This window comes from Erythranthe guttata, chromosome 2 (genome assembly GCF_056151865.1).
Source record: "Erythranthe guttata isolate IM_541 chromosome 2, IM_541, whole genome shotgun sequence".
Lineage (NCBI taxonomy): Eukaryota > Viridiplantae > Streptophyta > Magnoliopsida > Lamiales > Phrymaceae > Erythranthe > Erythranthe guttata.
Window position 1 is genome coordinate 4107285 of NC_142534.1, and position 19204 is coordinate 4126488.

General features: G+C 32.8%; 2 protein-coding genes and 1 non-coding gene across 3 annotated transcripts; all 3 read right to left on the bottom strand.

The window, feature by feature from the left end:
* Positions 1-1318: 1318 nt before the first annotated feature.
* LOC105970132 (phenylalanyl-tRNA synthetase, putative / phenylalanine-tRNA ligase) lies at positions 1319-7812 on the bottom strand. Its single transcript, XM_012994928.2, has 18 exons — positions 7534-7812; positions 7087-7209; positions 6098-6190; positions 5361-5417; positions 4596-4651; positions 4357-4449; positions 4017-4107; positions 3797-3834; positions 3665-3703; positions 3125-3201; positions 2956-3040; positions 2783-2879; positions 2559-2655; positions 2407-2478; positions 2168-2234; positions 1950-2075; positions 1770-1824; positions 1319-1680 (listed from the first exon to the last, which is right to left on the bottom strand). The coding sequence occupies exons 1-18, from the start codon at positions 7678-7680 to the stop codon at positions 1627-1629; spliced, it is 1467 nt and encodes a 488-aa protein (XP_012850382.2). The 5' UTR covers positions 7681-7812; the 3' UTR covers positions 1319-1626.
* Positions 7813-10296: 2484 nt separating this feature from the next.
* On the bottom strand, positions 10297-13767 carry LOC105960581 (uncharacterized). Its single transcript, XR_016034352.1, has 3 exons — positions 12216-13767; positions 10711-11724; positions 10297-10556 (listed from the first exon to the last, which is right to left on the bottom strand). It is a non-coding gene; the product is annotated as an uncharacterized LOC105960581 (transcript).
* Positions 13768-14806: 1039 nt separating this feature from the next.
* BSH (transcription regulatory protein SNF5, putative (BSH)) lies at positions 14807-18712 on the bottom strand. The gene is made up of 11 exons (XM_012984766.2): positions 18521-18712; positions 17600-17691; positions 17418-17506; positions 16706-16800; positions 16380-16451; positions 16215-16262; positions 16047-16130; positions 15549-15587; positions 15357-15439; positions 15192-15254; positions 14807-15032 (listed from the first exon to the last, which is right to left on the bottom strand). Exons 2-11 carry the CDS (start codon positions 17650-17652, stop codon positions 14933-14935), a joined length of 726 nt encoding a protein of 241 aa, XP_012840220.2. The 5' UTR covers positions 17653-17691; positions 18521-18712; the 3' UTR covers positions 14807-14932.
* Between the last annotated feature and the right edge of the window lie 492 nt (positions 18713-19204).

Below are 19204 nucleotides of genomic sequence, written 5' to 3' on the forward strand. Positions count from 1 at the left end.
AGTTTAATATTGCACTAAAGAACACATTTTATTTTAGCTGAAATGATAAATACAAGACAGCTTTTAGTAAACGTAAGATATTTTTTTTAATTTTAATTTTACCTCTCTCCGTTGGGGAAGGATTTCTTCACCACTACTTCTATGATTGATCGAGGTTGGGAAGGGGACTGCAAATTTTGGTGTGCTGAGAAGTTTGCGGATTGACCAAAACCGGTAAATGAAGCTCGTTGGCTTCATTCGATTTCGTTTAGTTTCATTAAGCGTACTGGGAATAGCCTTGCTAATGCTATTGCAAAATCGGATGACAATTCTTGTACCGAAGAATTTACTCTTCCTCCAAGTTTGGCACTTTTTGCTTAATAATATTTGTTTCTTACCCTATAAAAAATTGCTTAAAATAATTAAACTATCAAAATATATCTATATGTTACAAAAATCTTAACGAATCAAGGATTTTTATTTTTTAGGTCCGATGTGAGATGACAGAAATGGGGATTAAATAATATTCAAATAATAAGATAAACATTCTCCGTGGAAGCAAGAGTAACAATACAGTTTATAATGCTACATGAGCGGGCATATTAAGTAAAATCATACGAAAAGAAAAGGGAATATGAAATAACCATAACAGATCCATCGGATGGACGTCAAGTGGTTGATATTATTCCTCCAGGACCAGAACTTCTTGTTTCTGAGGGTGAATCCATTAAATTCGATCAACCATTAACGAGTAATCCTAATGTGGGTGGATTTGGTCATGAAGCTGCAGAAATAGTACTTCAAGATCCATTACGTGTCCAAGGTCTTTTATTCTTCTTTGCATGTTATTTTAGCACAAATATTTTTGGTTCTTAAAAAGAAACAGTTCGAGAAGGTTCAATTAGCCGAAATGAATTTCTAAACTCATCGATTTATCCTCATCATGTTCGTAAAAAACACCACATTTTTAATTGTGGACCAAAATGACAATTATGCTATCGATATATTAAAGTGTTTTAGGGCATGAAATGTTTAACATGATTATGGATGTTAAGTACTCTACTGTCATTTGATCACCAATGATCATGGATGGGAAGTGGAATAAAATTTCTGATTTTTACGGAATTTCGAAAAAAAATTATCCAAATTTTGAATAATACAAATTTTCAATTTTGTTGGAACGAAATTGGAATAAATGTTAGATTTCAATTTCCGATCCAATTTAGTTTTCAAAAATTCCAAAACAACAAACACTTGTAATATCAATATTTATTACCTATTTTACGATGTAACTAAAAAAAATGATAATTTCGAATTTCGCCGACCCCGACCCGAAAAATTGAACAAAAATTTGAGTTACTATGATTGGTTTAAGACAACTCAAATCTCAACCCCAAATTCTCAATACAAAAACACAAAGGTATACACAGAATCGACACAGCTTCAAACCTGCCAAAACAGAGTCTAATCCCCTGCAAAAGATTTTAGTATCGTAAACGTAAATCCGAGAACACTCTGCCAACAACATATTCAAAGTAATTTTAAATTAACAAAACATCACTTTTCTTAATCAGTATAATCTATCTGGGATCTTTCGAAATTCTAAACATGTAACAAAAAATAGAAGGAAACGAAGTGTGTCTTGCATCAGTTAAGACCAATTCTGCAAATTGGATTTCTTTTGATGAGACTAAGATCCACCTGCAAACACCGATAAAAAAAAAATCATATAATGTAACAGCACGAAAACCTCGATAATACATACCTGAGAGACGAAAGTTTCGTTTTACCTTGTGGCCAAAGAGATCTCTGATGTTGTCTATCCCATACAGTATCATAGTCGGCCTGTTAAATAAAGCGGAACGAAATAAATGAAGAGAACGAGAGACGAATAAAAATTAAATTAGTGTTCAAATAGATTATACGAGTAAGAAAACTAAAATAATTCGGGTGATAAAAGTTTAGTATACCTTTCAAGTGAAAGCCCCCACGCTATCACTTGAACATCTTCCGGAAGCCCCATAGGACGCAGCATTTCGGGTCTGAACATGCCCGAGTTTCCAATTTCCACCCATTTTTGCAGACCTTCGTGGTAACTGATTAATAATTTAAAAAAAAAAAAAGGATAATTAGCCTCATTCAATTCTAAAGCTACAGTTCATGTTGGACGACTTTGAATCGTCGTTACCTGAAGATTTCCATGCTGGGTTCAGTATAGGGATTGTAAGCGGGCTTGAACTTCAGCTTGGACATTCCTAAAATCAAGAAAAGGAAGGACCTTAGTCAGTAACCGACTGACTCGACAAAATAAAAAAATTACGCAATCATTATCTTAATATTCGATAAAAAGGGATTAGTTAAAGGAAACAAATAGATTGTGCATCATATTTCTTGAGCTAATAAAAGATGAAAAATAAAAATAATTACCTAGACGAGAGAAGAAGTCTTCAAGAACCCCTATCAAGTGTCCAAGAGTAAGCCCACGATCGCATATCAAGCCTGCATAGTACATACCACAAGAAAGTCGGATTTTACGGAGACCCGTCTCAAATTAGTTCTATGGAAAAAAAGTCAAGCACCTTCGATCTGGTGGAATTCTGCAAGATGAGTACGATCCACAGCTTCGTTTCTGAAAACACGATCTATTGAATAGTATTTCTTTGGGGCAAATTTTCCCTGGCCAAAAAGGTCGATTTTTTAATACAAACATCAGGCAGAGTAACTCGAGAATGAGTATACTGATTTCACCGTACAGAAAATCAAGAAAACAAAGTCAAAGTACACCAAGACAAGAAGTACTAACCTGAGCAAGTGCATAAAGCATCCTGGAGGAAACAGCAGTAGTGTGAGTGCGCAGAAGATTTTTGTTTGCTTCCTCTCTCTTCCATTCGTAGCCATACCTAAGTCGACAAAGAAAATTTGGTTACTTGAATTCAAGGATGAACCGGAGAAATTTATATAATGTGCATTGCGTACCCTCTGGACCCATAACCACCGGATTCGTGGACTTGTTTAACCCGCTCAACGTAATCTTCGGGTAAACTTCTTGTGGTTGAAGGCTCTGTTACACACAAACTAATGTAAGAAAACTTGTGCAATTCAACACCAAGAACATAGATCGATCCAAGATGATATTCGAATTAACCTTTTAAAAAGAAAGTGTCGTGTGAATCACGAGCGGGGTGTTGTTGTGGCTGGAAAAGCACATCGAAGTTCCAGAAGCTGCAAATTCAAGAAAAAAGAAGAAGCAAATGTTTACTACCCAACAAAAAAAGCTGAGCAAAGCAAAGACTCAAAAAGAGAGAGAGAAGGGGAAAAAGGAAAAAAGAAAAAAGAAAAAGAAAGAAGCTGTCTTTAAGAAAAATGTGGATGCAAATGCATTTTATTCGGAAAGTGATGACGAGCAATGAAATCGTCAAACATCTAAATTCGTTATTTATCAAACAGGGTAGACATCACTATTAAGACTAAAGGGGCTTAAAAGTATGGAACACTCTCATTTCCTGATTCTCCTATATGTTAATCCTCTGACTTCAAACGGACAATCTTATTCAATTTATTTTTGTTCACATAGATCGATATTCACAAGATGAACTAGCTAAATCTCTCTTAAGAAGACATGTAGTTAAGTACGGTATAAAGCTTTACTTAGAGACTGAAATTAGTATCAGAAGTAAAAAATCACCTGCTTTCAACAAAATTGTTTGTGGCCATCTCTTCGAACCTGCATGTCACGAATCAGTGATGTAGTTAAAGAGGATCGTATTTGGGGGAAAAAAAAAAAAAAAGAGACCCAACCAGAAATACCAAGCCTTACCCCATTTGAAGAAATATCAGCTGAATTTGGCGCTTCACCTGCAAGAAAAAGAAGTTCAACTGTAATTTAGCATACTTTACCATGAAAATATTTAAGACGCTATTTGTCTCATTTTGAGTCCCTAAATCTTAAATTTCACACTACCAACGTAAATAATTAACCGATTGCCAATATAAAAGTGAACGGCGGCGACTCAATGGAATAATAATCACACACATGCCTTGAGTAATGGATGGAGACAGCCACCATCAGTTGGCTGACCCTTTGCAAGGAAGTTATACTCTTTGAACTCAATCTCTTTCCAATCACCCCTTCAAAAAAAAACCAGGAGATGTTATGTAACTGAACAAAGATTTGACAGAACGATTTATTTTCAACTCCTATTGTCCTACTTTCCAGATAAAGCAAGCGGAAAATTAACAGCATGGTTGGAAAATGTCACTGAAAACAATAAACATCTGCTGCTGTGCGTGTACATCTCTAAAATGCTTAATAATGTATTTTTCCACATGATCGAAACACTGTTAAGAAACCCAAAAAAAATACATGAGGTTAATTACCTCTGTAGATGCTCCCGAGTTAAATCCGTAGCCATTTTTTTCCTCTTTGGAGTATAGTTGGGACCTTTCTTTACCGTAAAGCCTTTCCAGATCCTTGTATTAGAAACAAATAGTTGTAAATCGTAAGAGAAACAAAGGTAAACCCACATTTGGATAGTATGGGAGTGCAAGGAACGAGACTGAAAATATAAATTAATTAAGAAAAGAAAGAAACAGAAAACCAAAATGCATAACATTACTGGGAACTAATGAGCTTTCTTCTTTTGAGAGCATCGATATCCTGAGGGCTGACTTCCTGTTATTCAATACAGATATCAGTTGCACATTGTAGGATGGTGGTAAAAGTGAATTTGGTTAGATTCGTGTTTCATTAAAACTACGCCAATAAACATACAAGGAACATTAATAAGCTCCAATAATGCTCTTTATCATCTACAAAACTGCAAGCATGCACACAAACACGGGACACAGGACACAATCAATCTGCATGCAGGGACCTTACTAAAACTTCAGATAATATCCCACTGTTTCCAAGTCCAGTAAAAATATTACCTCTATTATATCGACACTATTTCCATTCCATGACTGAATCAATGAATCAAATGAACAAATAGATTCCAAACGTTGCCTTGTCGACAACCTGCTACTTTGCATCAAATTTCTTTGATTTTTTTATTTTTTTATTTTGAATGTTTTGCTAAAACTAGCAACTCTATATCAAAATAATGAATAATATATGATGCAGAGACTTAACATCACGGGACTGTGGAATTATTATTATTATCAAACACTATAAACAAGCTTTCTACTAGAACTATATGTCCAAATCGACACTTGCAGAATTATGTCTGCAAACTTTAGGAACAACTGATATGATTAAAACTTGATAAAATCTAACAATCTGCTATAACTGGCAACGCAACACACATGTAGTCAACCACCTACACACCCATATACGCATACATAAAAAGCGGCAAAGAAAGGGAGCAGAGTACTTTACACACCTCGCCTTTTTGAATCTGTACGAGCAAGTTTCTCACTCTGTCATCAACATGTTGGACCTATATCAACAAATCATATTAAAAACAGTTCTACATGGATTACAATTTTTTAAAATATAAAGTTATCCCTACAGTCAACAAAACTAGACATCTATTTAATAACAGGCAACATAACAACCTGCTGCATGAAGTATCTTTTGACCAAATCATAACATAGCAACATAAAAGACATTTATTGAGACGCCATATCGACTATAAGCACATAAGAGTAAGCATAACAACAGCTCAGTTTTCGTGTAAAAAAAATGTTGAATGCAAGTAAGAAAGATTCCATGAATCAATATTTGATTAAAACTCAAATATAATAGAGAAGATTAAAAAACATTTATATAAGAAACTACTCAAAATATGAGTGAGAAAGGAAGATCACTAAAAATAATAAATAAAGTTCATTTCTTATTGGTTGGATAGGATAAATGTCAAAGAGGGAAAAACAACTTAACATGAACACTTTCAACTTTGTTTTATTTAAAATCACAGTATAAATATTTTAAAAACTTAGAACATTGTTTTCATGCCATTTTCATCTCGTTATACAGAATAGGGAAGGAAAATAGAAAAAAACTGATTGATCAAGAAAACCCAAATGAGATATTGCAAAATGTTTTATATCTTACGTGAAACAACCATCAACTAGAAAATAAATTTGAAAGCTAAGTTCTCTAGACTGTCATTACTACCTTTCTTGATACTGCCGACTTTCCCATTTCAATCCATTTGTTTTTTATGGCCTGTGTGCAGCCTATTTTGTAAATAGATGGCTCAAACTTCCCCTGTTTCAGAAAAAAAAAAGTAAAAAAAATTAAGCAGCATGTCTTTTAGGTGTGAAAGAGTATATAAATAGTAAATTAAACCCAGACATGATTCAACCAGAAATGGATAAACAATCATAGAAATATTTTACAGTGCAAAGCAACATTTAGTCAATAGAAACAGGTAGCAATCGATGAAATATAGTAAAGTTGGAAGTTAGCTCAACTGTATAATAAGAAGTTTAATTTTACATCTCAAAACCAAGTCACTTGGCACAGATAAACAATAAAGGAGAATTTGATAGCGGAAAAGCAGCTAAACTGTCACCTGCGCGCTTTAATTTCAGTTAAATACGCAAATAATGAACAAACAGCTATGCAGATATGACATATATTTCTTGCAATTTATCTCACCTCCTCCAGTCATCTGTTTATTGTTGATATGAAGAGGTATACATAGTTTGAATATATTGTGTTTAATAAACGTCATATTTATTATCCTTATTGTTGCATCATACACGTAACATGTTTATCCCAATCCAATTCAATGAAAAGAAACAACAAAATCGCTCCAAATCGATTTCCAGTATCCTTTTATATGCGATGAATAAAAACAAAGCCGGTCTGAAAGTCAACATAGTCAAACAAACAATAAAAACTCTATTGACAACAATCATGCCACAAACACGATACATTCAACTTAGGAGAACTCTATCCACACCAGGACTCATTTCACATCGTACGTGACGAACACCGACAATATGGTAATGACTCCAAACAAAATTACGGAAATGAAAACCGAGAAATAGAACAAAAGAACAACCTTTTTTTCAAAATTAAATCACAAATTACTAATTTTCACTCATTTTGACTTAAAAAGAAGATGAATTGTAGACCAAAATTCCTAGTTCAATTACCTGCAGCTCCTCTCGTGTTGTACCCTCTGGCGGCACAGCTAAAAAGAGTTGTACTTCAGGAGATCCATGCTCAGCATACATATCTCCCTCATGGGTCAGCACCCATCTTTCTCTCTTAATATCCTGCACAATTTTCACAAACAGAAACTTCATCAACAAAATTGATTTTGCAATTGGTTCAACTTTTCCTACCCATCAAAAATCAATACTTTCAACTGTAAAATTGATCTCTACACTAAAATTCATCTACATAGATTGAGATTTGAGATATCTCCCTCTTCATTTCCCTTAATTAAATAAATAATCCAGATAATTTGACATTCATGCTAATACTCCAAAACCCCCCATTCAAAAAAAATTGAAAAATTGAACTGCATTTTAAGTTTATTACACCAAAACAATTGAAAAATTGCGGTGAGAGGAATTGAGGAGAAAAAATTGAGTGACCTGAGCGTCGACGAGACGGAAACCGTTGAGGCTTTTGATGATGTTGACGATTTCATCGTGGCTGATACCTTTCTCTTCGGCGAATATTCCAGAATCTGAAATCTCCTCGTTCTTCTCCAGGTATCCCAGCACCGCTTCTTCCGCCATTGCTTCTTCTCGGAAATTCAGCGCCGCCGCCGCCAACTAACAGTGGTTTGGTTAATGTTTGGAGAAAAACCCACTGATATGTATCATATTATATATATTTATGTTTCGTGAAAATGAAAAAAAGTTTTACTCGAAAAAGAAAAAAAAAAAAAAGTTTTACTCAAAAAATTGAAAATAAACCCAAATTTGGGTAAATTACAACCGCCCCTGAAGTATGGTCAAATTACGAAAATCCCCCTCATGTTTGGGTAATTACAACTACCATCAACTATAAAATTTTTTACACGTCCACCATTGAGGGTTTAAATTTAGTGGAATCTTTTAGATTATATGGAATATTTTCAATTTTGTACCCGTTTTATCGCATTCAAACTCCACATTTTGAAGCTAGATGATCATAAGATGTCTTTTTTTACTTGTATATATATCAGATGATGGTGCATCGGAAACTGTATTTTTGTACAAAATGAGTTCAAACTCGAGTATATTCCACGAAATCTAGATGATTATGTTGAATTTGACACCATAAGGGTGAAGATATAACAAGATCCATAATTGACGGGTAGATATAATTTGGGCCGGTTCTGATGGGAGGCGAAGTAGGCGGTCGCCTAGGGCCCCCGGATTTTTTTTAAAATTTAGGACCTCCAAATTCTTTTATACCCTTTATATATTAGCATTTATCAAAAAAAAAAATTATATTATATACATAATTATTAAGAACCATAATTCATTAATAGATATAAATCAATGATTGTTACTTGTATCTATAATTCTTCTAATTATGGGCCCCTAATTATTAAATTTACAATGTATTAGTTATTTATTTTTATATATATTCACTAGTTTTAGTGCTACTTTATGCAAATTATCCTTTAAAAAAACCGGGGACGCTGCCCCCGAACCCCCGCAAACTTTAATTCCACTATATCACAAATTTATAGTCTTGTCATTGGCTATATACCTTACGAAAATGAGTTAGCATCGAGTTTTAAGAAAACAAATGAGTTTTATATTAGATTTTAGTAGGGCTCCATATTTTTGCCGTCTTCAAATCTCGCCTAGAATTTATCCAAACGGGAGGATTTTTTATAATTTGATCATACTTCAAGAGGTGGTTGTAATTTAGCCTAAAATTTTATATTTGATTTTCTCTTTTATTTATAATAGCTTATTGGCTACACGTACTAACCCAAGTGGAATTGAATATTATAAATTAATAAAACTCACACTAGCAAAATTTTATTAATTTAACAAAACATTAAATATCAAATTAATCATTTAGTATATTTTTAATGAGTCGGGACTAGTAGAATTTTCTTATTTAAGCAATGTTATTAATTTATTTCTTATTATAGTAGTCTATTATCCTCATTACTTGATGAAATAGGTTAGTAAATGTTTGAATACCATAAAATACACCTAACTAGTTTTACACTCCACCTGTCTCATTTTATTTGTCTATTTGAATACTTTTTTTTCGTCTCGAATTATTATTATTTTACAATTACAATGAAGCATTGATTGTACTATTTTTAATTTTACCATTTATTACTCTTAATTAATTAACTGAAAGACAATTAATCACAAGGATATTTTAATAATTTTCTAGGTTTTTCCAATAACTATCATTAATATATACCTTTTTATTGATTTTTTTAATACAGACGCAACAACAAAAAATGACATATATAATAGGACAGATGGAGTGTTATAGAAGAGACAATCATGCGCATAACTTGATAAATTCAATCAGGTGTGTCATAGTGTATAATAATTTATGAATTATACATATTCACGTTTAATTTTTTTTTTGTAATATGTTTATCCGATCTATTTTCTTTTAATATCTGATTAACTTTGATTTGTATAATAGAACCTTGTTAAATTATTAATTTCGTTTAAATAATAGTTTTTTTCTCAATCTCAACTTAAGGATAATGTGCTAAAAAGATATTTTATTAAATGAATACAATTTTGCTCGTCTCAACTGCAATAAATTATAGACATTTAACTATATAATTTTTCAATGAAATTAGTAAATTAGATATAGAAAAAACAAGTTTGACCATTACTTTTGACAAGGTGTATCTAATTTGCTTCAACAATCCAAGTGGTTTAGTGAGTCAACAAATCAGTCTAGTGTTACTAATGTAAAGTATTTATTTTTAGGGTAAATTATGACCAACCTCTTGAGGTACGGTGAAATTACGAAAAAACTACTTGTGTTTGGAAAAAAATGCATCTTACGATAATCTTGCTTAAAGATGTGGAGTTCGAATTGAATAAAACGAGTACAAAATTGAGAGTATTCCATATTATCTAGGAGATTCCACTAAATTTAACACCGCAAGGGTGGACGTGTAAGAAAATTTATAATTGAAGGGTGGTTGTAATTACCAAAACAGAAGGGGGTTTTCGTAATTTCATATCTCAGGGGTTGGTTGTAATTTAACCTTATTTTTAATGTTAATATTATTTTAAAAGAGAGTGAAATTTATGGAGAATATATATATATATATATATATATATATATATATATATATATATATATATATATATATATATATATATATTCATTATGGATTCAAAGTAAAGAAGAAAGAAAAAAAAAAATACACTCACAAATTGCAATTTAATTTCCAAATTTTCTAGACAAATGATTTGGACAAGTAAAACATCACCGGTCTACAAAAAGAATACATTCAAATCCCTGGTAAAAAAAAAAAATCAGTCTAATACATATACCAGTACCTACAATGGGGGGATTGATTATATCTTCGCAACACACTTGTATCTATACTAGCCACTTCTCGACGAATACGATATCAAATACACCAAATCGAGAAAGCGCCGTTCAAATCTTCACAAAAAGCCTGCAGACGGAAAAAAAAATGGTTCAAATTTAAATTAAAACTCACAACCAGACCAGGTGATAGTGAAAGGGTGCTCGAAATAAATTCGCAATTAAAATACACAAGAAAATATTTAGCAACTAGCAGAACTAGACAGATACGAAAGGACACTCACCTTAATAAAACATTAAAATACAAAAAGCAAAATCGTGCTTAATCCCGTAGACCAAGCTCGAGCTCCAGCTCATCGTCCTCCTCAAACAACTTCAATAAACGAGCATACTGCTCTTCACGCTTTTTCTTTTGCCAAATTTTGAAAAGGAAGAATGATAACAGAGTCACTACCACAAGTAGCAAACATATAAGTGCTACTGTCGAACCCTTGGTTCCACTGTGATGCTCCTCTTTTGTTCCATTTTTTGGAGTTGACAAATCGTCAGAATATGCTGCAAGGAATTTTATTTTATTCAAGAGTGAGTCGATTGATAAAAAAAATGCTATTCTTTTAAAATTGGTAGACAAGAAAATGCCCTAGTAAGTCGTAACTGACAGATAATCAGATAATAAATCGGAACTAAAATGACCCTTCTGTTGAAGTAAGTGAAAACAATTCAAGATGCAAATATCATGCCTTCAACATTATGGTTTGGAAAACTCAATCAATAGCACGTACAAAAACAGAACGTCAAGCATTGATTATTTTAATTACCACAATAAAAAATACCTTTACTCCTTGAAAGAATTGATCGTAATAAAACGTAATAAAGGGTGAATTTGTCAAAGAAATATTAATGATATTCCCTCAGTCAGTGTATGTTTTCTGAAAATGCACATCTTAGAAGCAAGAATTTCAAATGACCCAGGTCTGTCAGTTCATGTTTTATAACCCAATCATGTAACGTATCCCAAATTGCGTATTAGGAAGGCAAGATAAGAACAAAAATATTATTGCTAAGATTATCAATGGAAGGGATAATTTGACTAAATTTTATTACATAGTTAAGATATCCACCAATCCTAAGGTGGCAGTTGGTAAGCGAAAATGAGCTACAGGATCGTTGCTCTAACTTCATTCGTATATCACGTGTCGAATGTTAGATCCACCGGAAAATCACTCCCAAGGAAATCTTGACTACTAAAACATGGGATTTGCTATTCCTTCACCGCACATACCATCACCTAACCTTTTCTATGACCAAGAACTTTGTCTTCCAATTCAAGTAAAATTTCATTAGTTTTTTGATGGATAGAACCATTTCAGATTGGAATTTGAGTAAAAACAATTTTCCGAAATTGCTGCTTCGATCTTTAGTAGGTAATCTACCAGGACAAAGCCAAAAAAAAAGAAAAAAGAAAAAAGAAAGAAAGATTAACCAAGAAAGTATAGAAGATTTCCCTCACTAATAAATGCCCAATTCCCAGCCCTTTCCCTTAATCTTTCTCGTATGTCCCTTTGTCCCTTTGTTGCTAGTCTCCTTGCCTCTCACTTCTGTCTTTCCAACAGTTCACAGTCAATGTGGTAACTGCAGATAGTGACCATAAATTGCCTTATTTTATACATCACAATCTCACATACATTGACCATCGGCTCCACACTTGTCTTCACCACCGAGTCAACTAATAGGTCTTCACCACTTTGCTTTGTCTTCCTCTAATCTAATTTTCTTCCTCTTCAACCACTGACCATTACCTCTGCCACTTCCATTGACAATCACCTATGCTCGCTCTAAAGGTATGTAATTTTTTTTCGAAATCAAACAATAAAAAACACCACCAAAGAGGATATGGGACTCCATACGACTTCCCAAAGCACGATGGTATGTACGCTGTCTCAAACGGTACCGAACCAGACATCCTATATACACACTTGATCCAGTCACACTACTGCTAGTGCTCCCTACCATGTGATACTATTTCTTATCCATAAAATCCCCAACCCTTTTTCTCCACCTATTTTCCCCTATTCAACCTACCATATCACCTAAAAGAACACACACTTCACTATTGCAACTATCATCCAACAACAACTTAACTTGCACACCAAATATAAGGAATGAATCAGGTTTGCGAGTCTAATTTCCACAATTCACTATATTCTTTATTATGGCAAACGTGAAATTTGGTACACTAATCTCATTCCAACATTATTCTTTAACAATATTCATTTGATTCATGTATGCTACCCTTTGCATATCATTTCTAATGAGATGGAAGAAAAATAATTGGAGAATCTGATAAGTCTCTAACGATCAAACTCGTCCCGCGAGGATTTCTACACGTAATTACGGCCAAATTAAAAAACTAATAGATCCCTGTCAAGTCTTGGCTAAAAGTCACCTTGTAAACAGGCGACTAGTAGATTTCCTCGTAAATTCATTAGAGCATCTATACTAGATTGCAAACTATAACTACTGGTATTCTAACCGTTAATTGCACTCGAAATGTAAAAGTGGTTAAAGTGAAGAAGAATATAAAACACATGCATAGGCATCAACATGTGGTATGAATCTTTAATTTTGTGCGGAAAGCATCCATCGGAATTATTTAACTATGAAACAATGCACAAAATGAACGCACACACACATCTATCCACAGTTTTGAATTGTCTTTTATTCTCAATTACCCCAATGAAGAACAAAACTATCATTACCAACAAAAGTTTACTGTCGGAAATTTTCCCATTTGCCAATTTTTTCCTTTCGAATTTCACTTGTCTCCAATCAGCTTCTACACAAATATTGAACAACAAAATTACATTTCAACAACTACTTGTTGATTTTCTGGCCTCAATTCCTTACAGTCTCTGCAATTTATTCTTCTTCTTAACAAAAATATCAGAAACTTCGATTTGAAGCGAGATCACATCAATTCAAACCCCCAAACCCACAATTAAACACAGAAATCAATTCACGCATCAACAAATTCAATTCCCCCAAAACACAGAGAAAGAAAAAAAATACGTATGATCGTAAGCATAGCGTATTAATTGCAAAAAATTAAACAATGAAAACGACGATCTAAGGGGAAGAACCTGAAATTAAAAGCAGAGAAATTGAAGAAATGAAGGCCGCGAGGCGCAATCGTCCAGAAATTCTCGAGATCTCCCTCATTTCTCTCTCTGGAATTCTCTCTTTCTCTCTCTAAAACCTTATGAATTTAATTTTTTCTTATGCTCTGCAAATTGCAATAATCGTCGCTTTCTTGTGTTTCCATATCTTGTCTTCATAGGTAGGTAAGGTAATGGTTGTCGCAAGTATTTATTATTTTAATTAAAGATTTTTATTTCGTATAAATTTATTTAATATATAAATATTAAATTTAATCTGATAATGTGTAATGACTTTTAAAATGGTTTTTTCCTTAATAAAAAAAATAAAAGATACGAAATTGTGTAATAGAAAAGTCTCGTGATGTAGATTTTTGTTAACAAAACATAGGTGGTGTAATTGAAGTAAAATAAAATTTCAAAAAAATGAGTGATATATATTAGATGTCAAATAATGAAAAATAATAAATAACACTATATAGATGAAAATTAGTTACTCTCGAAATGTTTAATTAATATAGATGAATAATATTTTATTTAAAAATGTTTAAATTAATTTTATTGTGAATATAAAACAAGAGATGTGAGTTGAATTCGATATAGACCATATGTAACAAATTCGATCTAGAGAATATGATTTTTTTCTGAACTCGGGTAATTTGACTTCATGTTGTTTTCTCTCACCTATTAGATCACTTATATATCCAATATTTTTATTTTTACTTGTACTTGACATTCAAGATTAGTATTTAAGGACATCGAGTCCCAATCGAGTTTTTGTAATTTGAGACGAAAAAATTGAAGTTTGGAAATCCCAATGCAAGTAATCTAAAACGAGTTTTGGGTAGTTCTTAAAAATATTTAAAAAAAACCCGACCTGTTTTTAAACTCAATAATAATATTGAAACCATAAATATATGTCGTAAATTTGATTACTGATGCTTATAGTTAGAATCGTGCGTTGTCGAGTTGAATTGTAGTTTGAGTAAAATAATACACGATATTTTGAAGTTTTAATTCCTTTTTTTTTTGTGTTCAAGATTCAGATGTAAAATTCCTTTTGAATCTTGATGCTTGTAGAAATCAACAAATAAAGTGTGTGTAGATTATCGATCGCCTTGAATAAATTCTTTTCATTCGATGAAAAAATATTACGAGGTTAAATTAATTGGAGTGGGTGGTTAATAGTTAAAAGTTTAAAATTAAAAAAAAAAAAAGTCTAGTATTTGCTAAAACTCGTTCTGCATTTATCTAGTGCCGAAGTGCAAGGAGGTTCTTTGTTTTAAACATAAGATGGCGCCAATATCCTAAGCAACTGCAATAAATATACACTGTAATAACTAATAAATAACTATTTTGCCATCCTTTCTTCTTTAGCTTCGAGAGCGTCCACTTCCTCGTTCGACAATAGATCAACAATGGGTTCATATACATCCCACTCTTTCCTCTTTCTAAAGTAGGACAAAAACAATGAATCGGGTTTAATCATGGTTGTGTTGTAATAAAATCAAGAAACGAGACAGATACGTAATTGTAAGAAATTTGAAGTTTGTAAATTATTTATTTGGAGACATTATATTTCCTCTAAAGAATGGGAATTTGGTCCTTACCGAACGACACTCGATTTATTGCCAAATAACTTGAATAAGTCCACAGCATTCCCTGCGTTCTTGCTGTGTGAAGAAACAAATTAAATTGATCTTTTTACGCGTAATGCTTGGGCTTCTCGTATTAAATGAAAAGTAAAAAAAAAAAAAGATTTGTATTTTAAATACCTGGCTTGGATATGTTCGAGCCCTCTGCGCCCTTTCTTGTTCATTCTGCTTTCGCGGGCTGACGTGACATTTTGTACAGCAATCTAAAAAAATCATGAAACCAAAAAAATATTGTGAACTTTCATAATACAATAATGAAACAAGGTTAAAAAGATGTACAATAAAATATTGAATCTCATAAAATCGACTCACCTCATAAAGTTGTTCTCGAATGGAAATTGCAATAGCAGGCTGCAAAGTCGATGCTGGATTAGAATACGTGCAGTAGAAGTGCTTATATAATTCAAATGCAAGTGAAAAACCAATAAATGTAGAACCACATCATCGCAAAACATTTTTCATCAAATACAACAGAAACCGATATATAACACAATCATTACATTTTTTAACTACAGTGATACTATAAATATATATCATCTATTTTCACATTCAAGAACATCCAAAACATACCCCCCCGAAAAAGGGAAAAAAAAGATTACTACATTTAATCACATATGAAAAATTGCAATATATAATTCTATTTACGAAAAAATTGCAGAAACCAAGTTCTAATGTTGCTGCCATGACTCTCTTATTAGTTATTATAGCACCTCCGCGATCATAAACTTTTAAATACATATAAAAAATATCTAAAAAGTATTTGACAACAAAATAATAGTATTTTAATAGAAGTAAATTGACAATGCTTACTCCAACTTCGGGATCGACAATGCCCAAGTCTTTGCAAAATGTTTTCGCAAACTCTTCGGGGTCGCTCTCAAAGTTGTTCAAATCCTGAAATTTTCGTATTTACATTCTGATCAATGAAAACTTATCGCAAAAATTTCATGAAAAATAATAGATTTTGGCCGTTCTTACCCATAAAAAGTTGTCTTTAATAAGCGTATGGTTAACACGGAGATCAAGCTGAATCAACAAAGAGAGAAAAAAAAATCACCACCGACAATTTTTGCTTTGTTAACAACACAAACGGTGAAAAGGGAAACGAATGTAAGCAAAAAAAAAAATTGCAAATGCCAAAACCTTGATGGGAACAATCTTTTCGCCGGTATACATATCTTGCCCTTCGTACGATCGAAAGTCGGTTAGCTGTGTCTACAAATAATTGCCATTTGGATCAAGAATCAACAAAATATGCATCGGTGAAGTATATAATTATAAACTTTAAACATCGTACTAAAATTATCTATATTTGTATCTAATCACCCGACTTGGAAACTTGTTAGGTAATTTTTACATGCAATTATCCTTACATTCTAATTTCGTAGCATGCCACAGAGCATGTGATTAATCACGATAATATAGCGAGTGAAATGAATGTATATAAGGAATGGGTATAGATACAATACTTGTATGGATTGAGCGATCTGTGTGATAAAAGCCGGAGGAAGCTTCGAATCTTTAGCTGTTCTTTTTGCGAACAGAGCCACTTCAGAATCAGGATCTACATCGACAAAACACTCGTTTAGCTCTCGGGTTTCATAATTACCGGTTAAAAAATTGAATGCTAACCAAGTGATAACATCAAGAATCACACAAATAAAGTCAATTTAAGTGATCAAAAAAATTTTAAAATAAAAAAGGAAAGGGTAAATTACAACCACCCCTGAGGTATGGGTCAAATTACAAAAACACCCTCCTGTTTGGGTAATTACAACTACCCCCCTCAACTATAAATCTTCTTACACGTACACCCTTGCGGTTTCAAATTTAGTGGAATCTTCACGATTATATGGAATATTATCACTTTTGTACCCGTTTTATCCCATTCAAACTCCACATTTTGAAGCAAGATGATCATAATATGTGGTTTTTGGCTTGTATATATTTCAGATTGTGGTGCATCAGAAACTGTATTTTTTACACAAAACGAGTACAAACTAGAGCACATTCCACAAAATTTAGATGATTATGTTGAATTTGACACCATAAGGGTGGAGGTGTAAGAAAAAAACATAGTTGAGGGGTAGATGTAATTATCCAAACAAGAGGGGTTTTTTTGTAAATTGACCATACGTCAGGGAGGTGGTTGTAATTTACCCTAAAAAAATGAAAATTTACCAGATGGATTCCAGGTGAAAGCATCTCTAAATCTCTGCCCGTCGATTTCAATATCTAAGCGTATCGGAACTAAATTCTCCGCAGTGGGTCTGCACATCGGAAATATTAATATCCGAACAGAAAGCAAAATTTATGTTACTAAATATTTATATAGAGGGAGAGAAAGAGAGGCATTTAATTACATCCGAAACTTGACGGGGTTCTTTGCTGTGCCCCAGGGAGAGTGGGATTTCATGCTTGCACTTCTTCTCCCTTTGCACTAACCTCGTGTATTCTAAAACACATTAGAATTTTAGTCAGCATTAGTCGGCAAACTCTTGCAAGCGATACCGAGTGAAAAAAAAAAACAAAACTGAATATTGGATGCAACGTGTTCAAGTGTTAAGGTGCAAAATGAAAGCACTATAGAACCAACGATTACGTGTTTTTGATATCCGAATTCATATACACTCCACCACTAGGTTATAATTACAGTGTTCTACAAGCTAAAAATATATATCATACAGTTAAATCTCTATAAATTAATACATTCGGGACTAACAAAATTCTATTAATTTAGCGAAATATTAAATTATCGAACTAATAATGTAGTAGGGTTTTACTAAGTCGGGAACAGAAGAAACTATTATTTAAGCGAGATTATTAATTTATCGAGGTTCTACTGTATACAAATTCATACAAATTCAGTAGACAAAGTTGGCTAATAGCCTAATACCAAACAAAATCGCCATTTTCCCTAGTTACGAAAGCTCGTAATCGGATTCCTATACACATTAATTAACTGAAATTCATATAAAACGAAGTGATTATTACAGTAACAATTATTCGCCCAAATTAAAAAAATTAGGTCATTTCAAGAAATCAAACCTCTTCACATCAAAAACAACATAATTAAATCCAACAGCCCAGGCAATAAACCACCACGAAACTCAATTTAATTTTGTTTTTTAATAAAATTATGATTAGCAAATTTCTCCAATTTGTTTATTTCACATGAGAAACGAGAACTGAAAACCGAACACCAACAATTGATACGGCGTCGTCCTCAAAATAAATAAAATTATACATGAAAAATTAAAGAGATTACAGGGTATAACGGTCACCTTTTTTTTGTTGATTCTTCAGTACTGATTGAAGGAGGGAAAACGAAAGAGAGAGTGCTATTTTCTTTTTATTTATTTTTTTAATTTATTATTTGTAGGAGGGGATGAGTGGGGTGAGTTCAAGATTCGAGTTGCAACTTTAGATTAAGAAAAGAAGCACGACTTACGAGTAAAATGGCAAGATTTTCTATTGTTTTTCTAAATCAATATAGATATTAATAAATGCGGCAAATATACAGAAGCCCATTTTTGTATTAGTTAAAATCCACATAAAAGGGATTTATTAGTTAAAGCCCGTAAATTAATCGAATTTTATTACATCAAGACCAAAGAGGACGAATATGTCCTTATCAACAAATAATACCCAAATATAAACAAACGCTATTTTTTATTTGCTCAAGACTAAAGAAAAAAAAAAAACCTCACGACTGCCGCGACGCCGACCAGCGAGACTTCCACCACGCCGGCGACGACCAGCGACCCACCCACCCACCGCACCACCACCAACAAGTAAGTCCTTTTTACTAAACTTTTGTTTGTAAATTCGAAAACATTAATCGAGCATCGATTCTTGATTAATATGCGTGCATGAACATTAACCTATGCTTACTTCTTGTTGGATTGCAATGCTTTAGCCGATTTTGGAAAATAAATTGAGATTGAAATTGATTTTTGTGTGTGTTT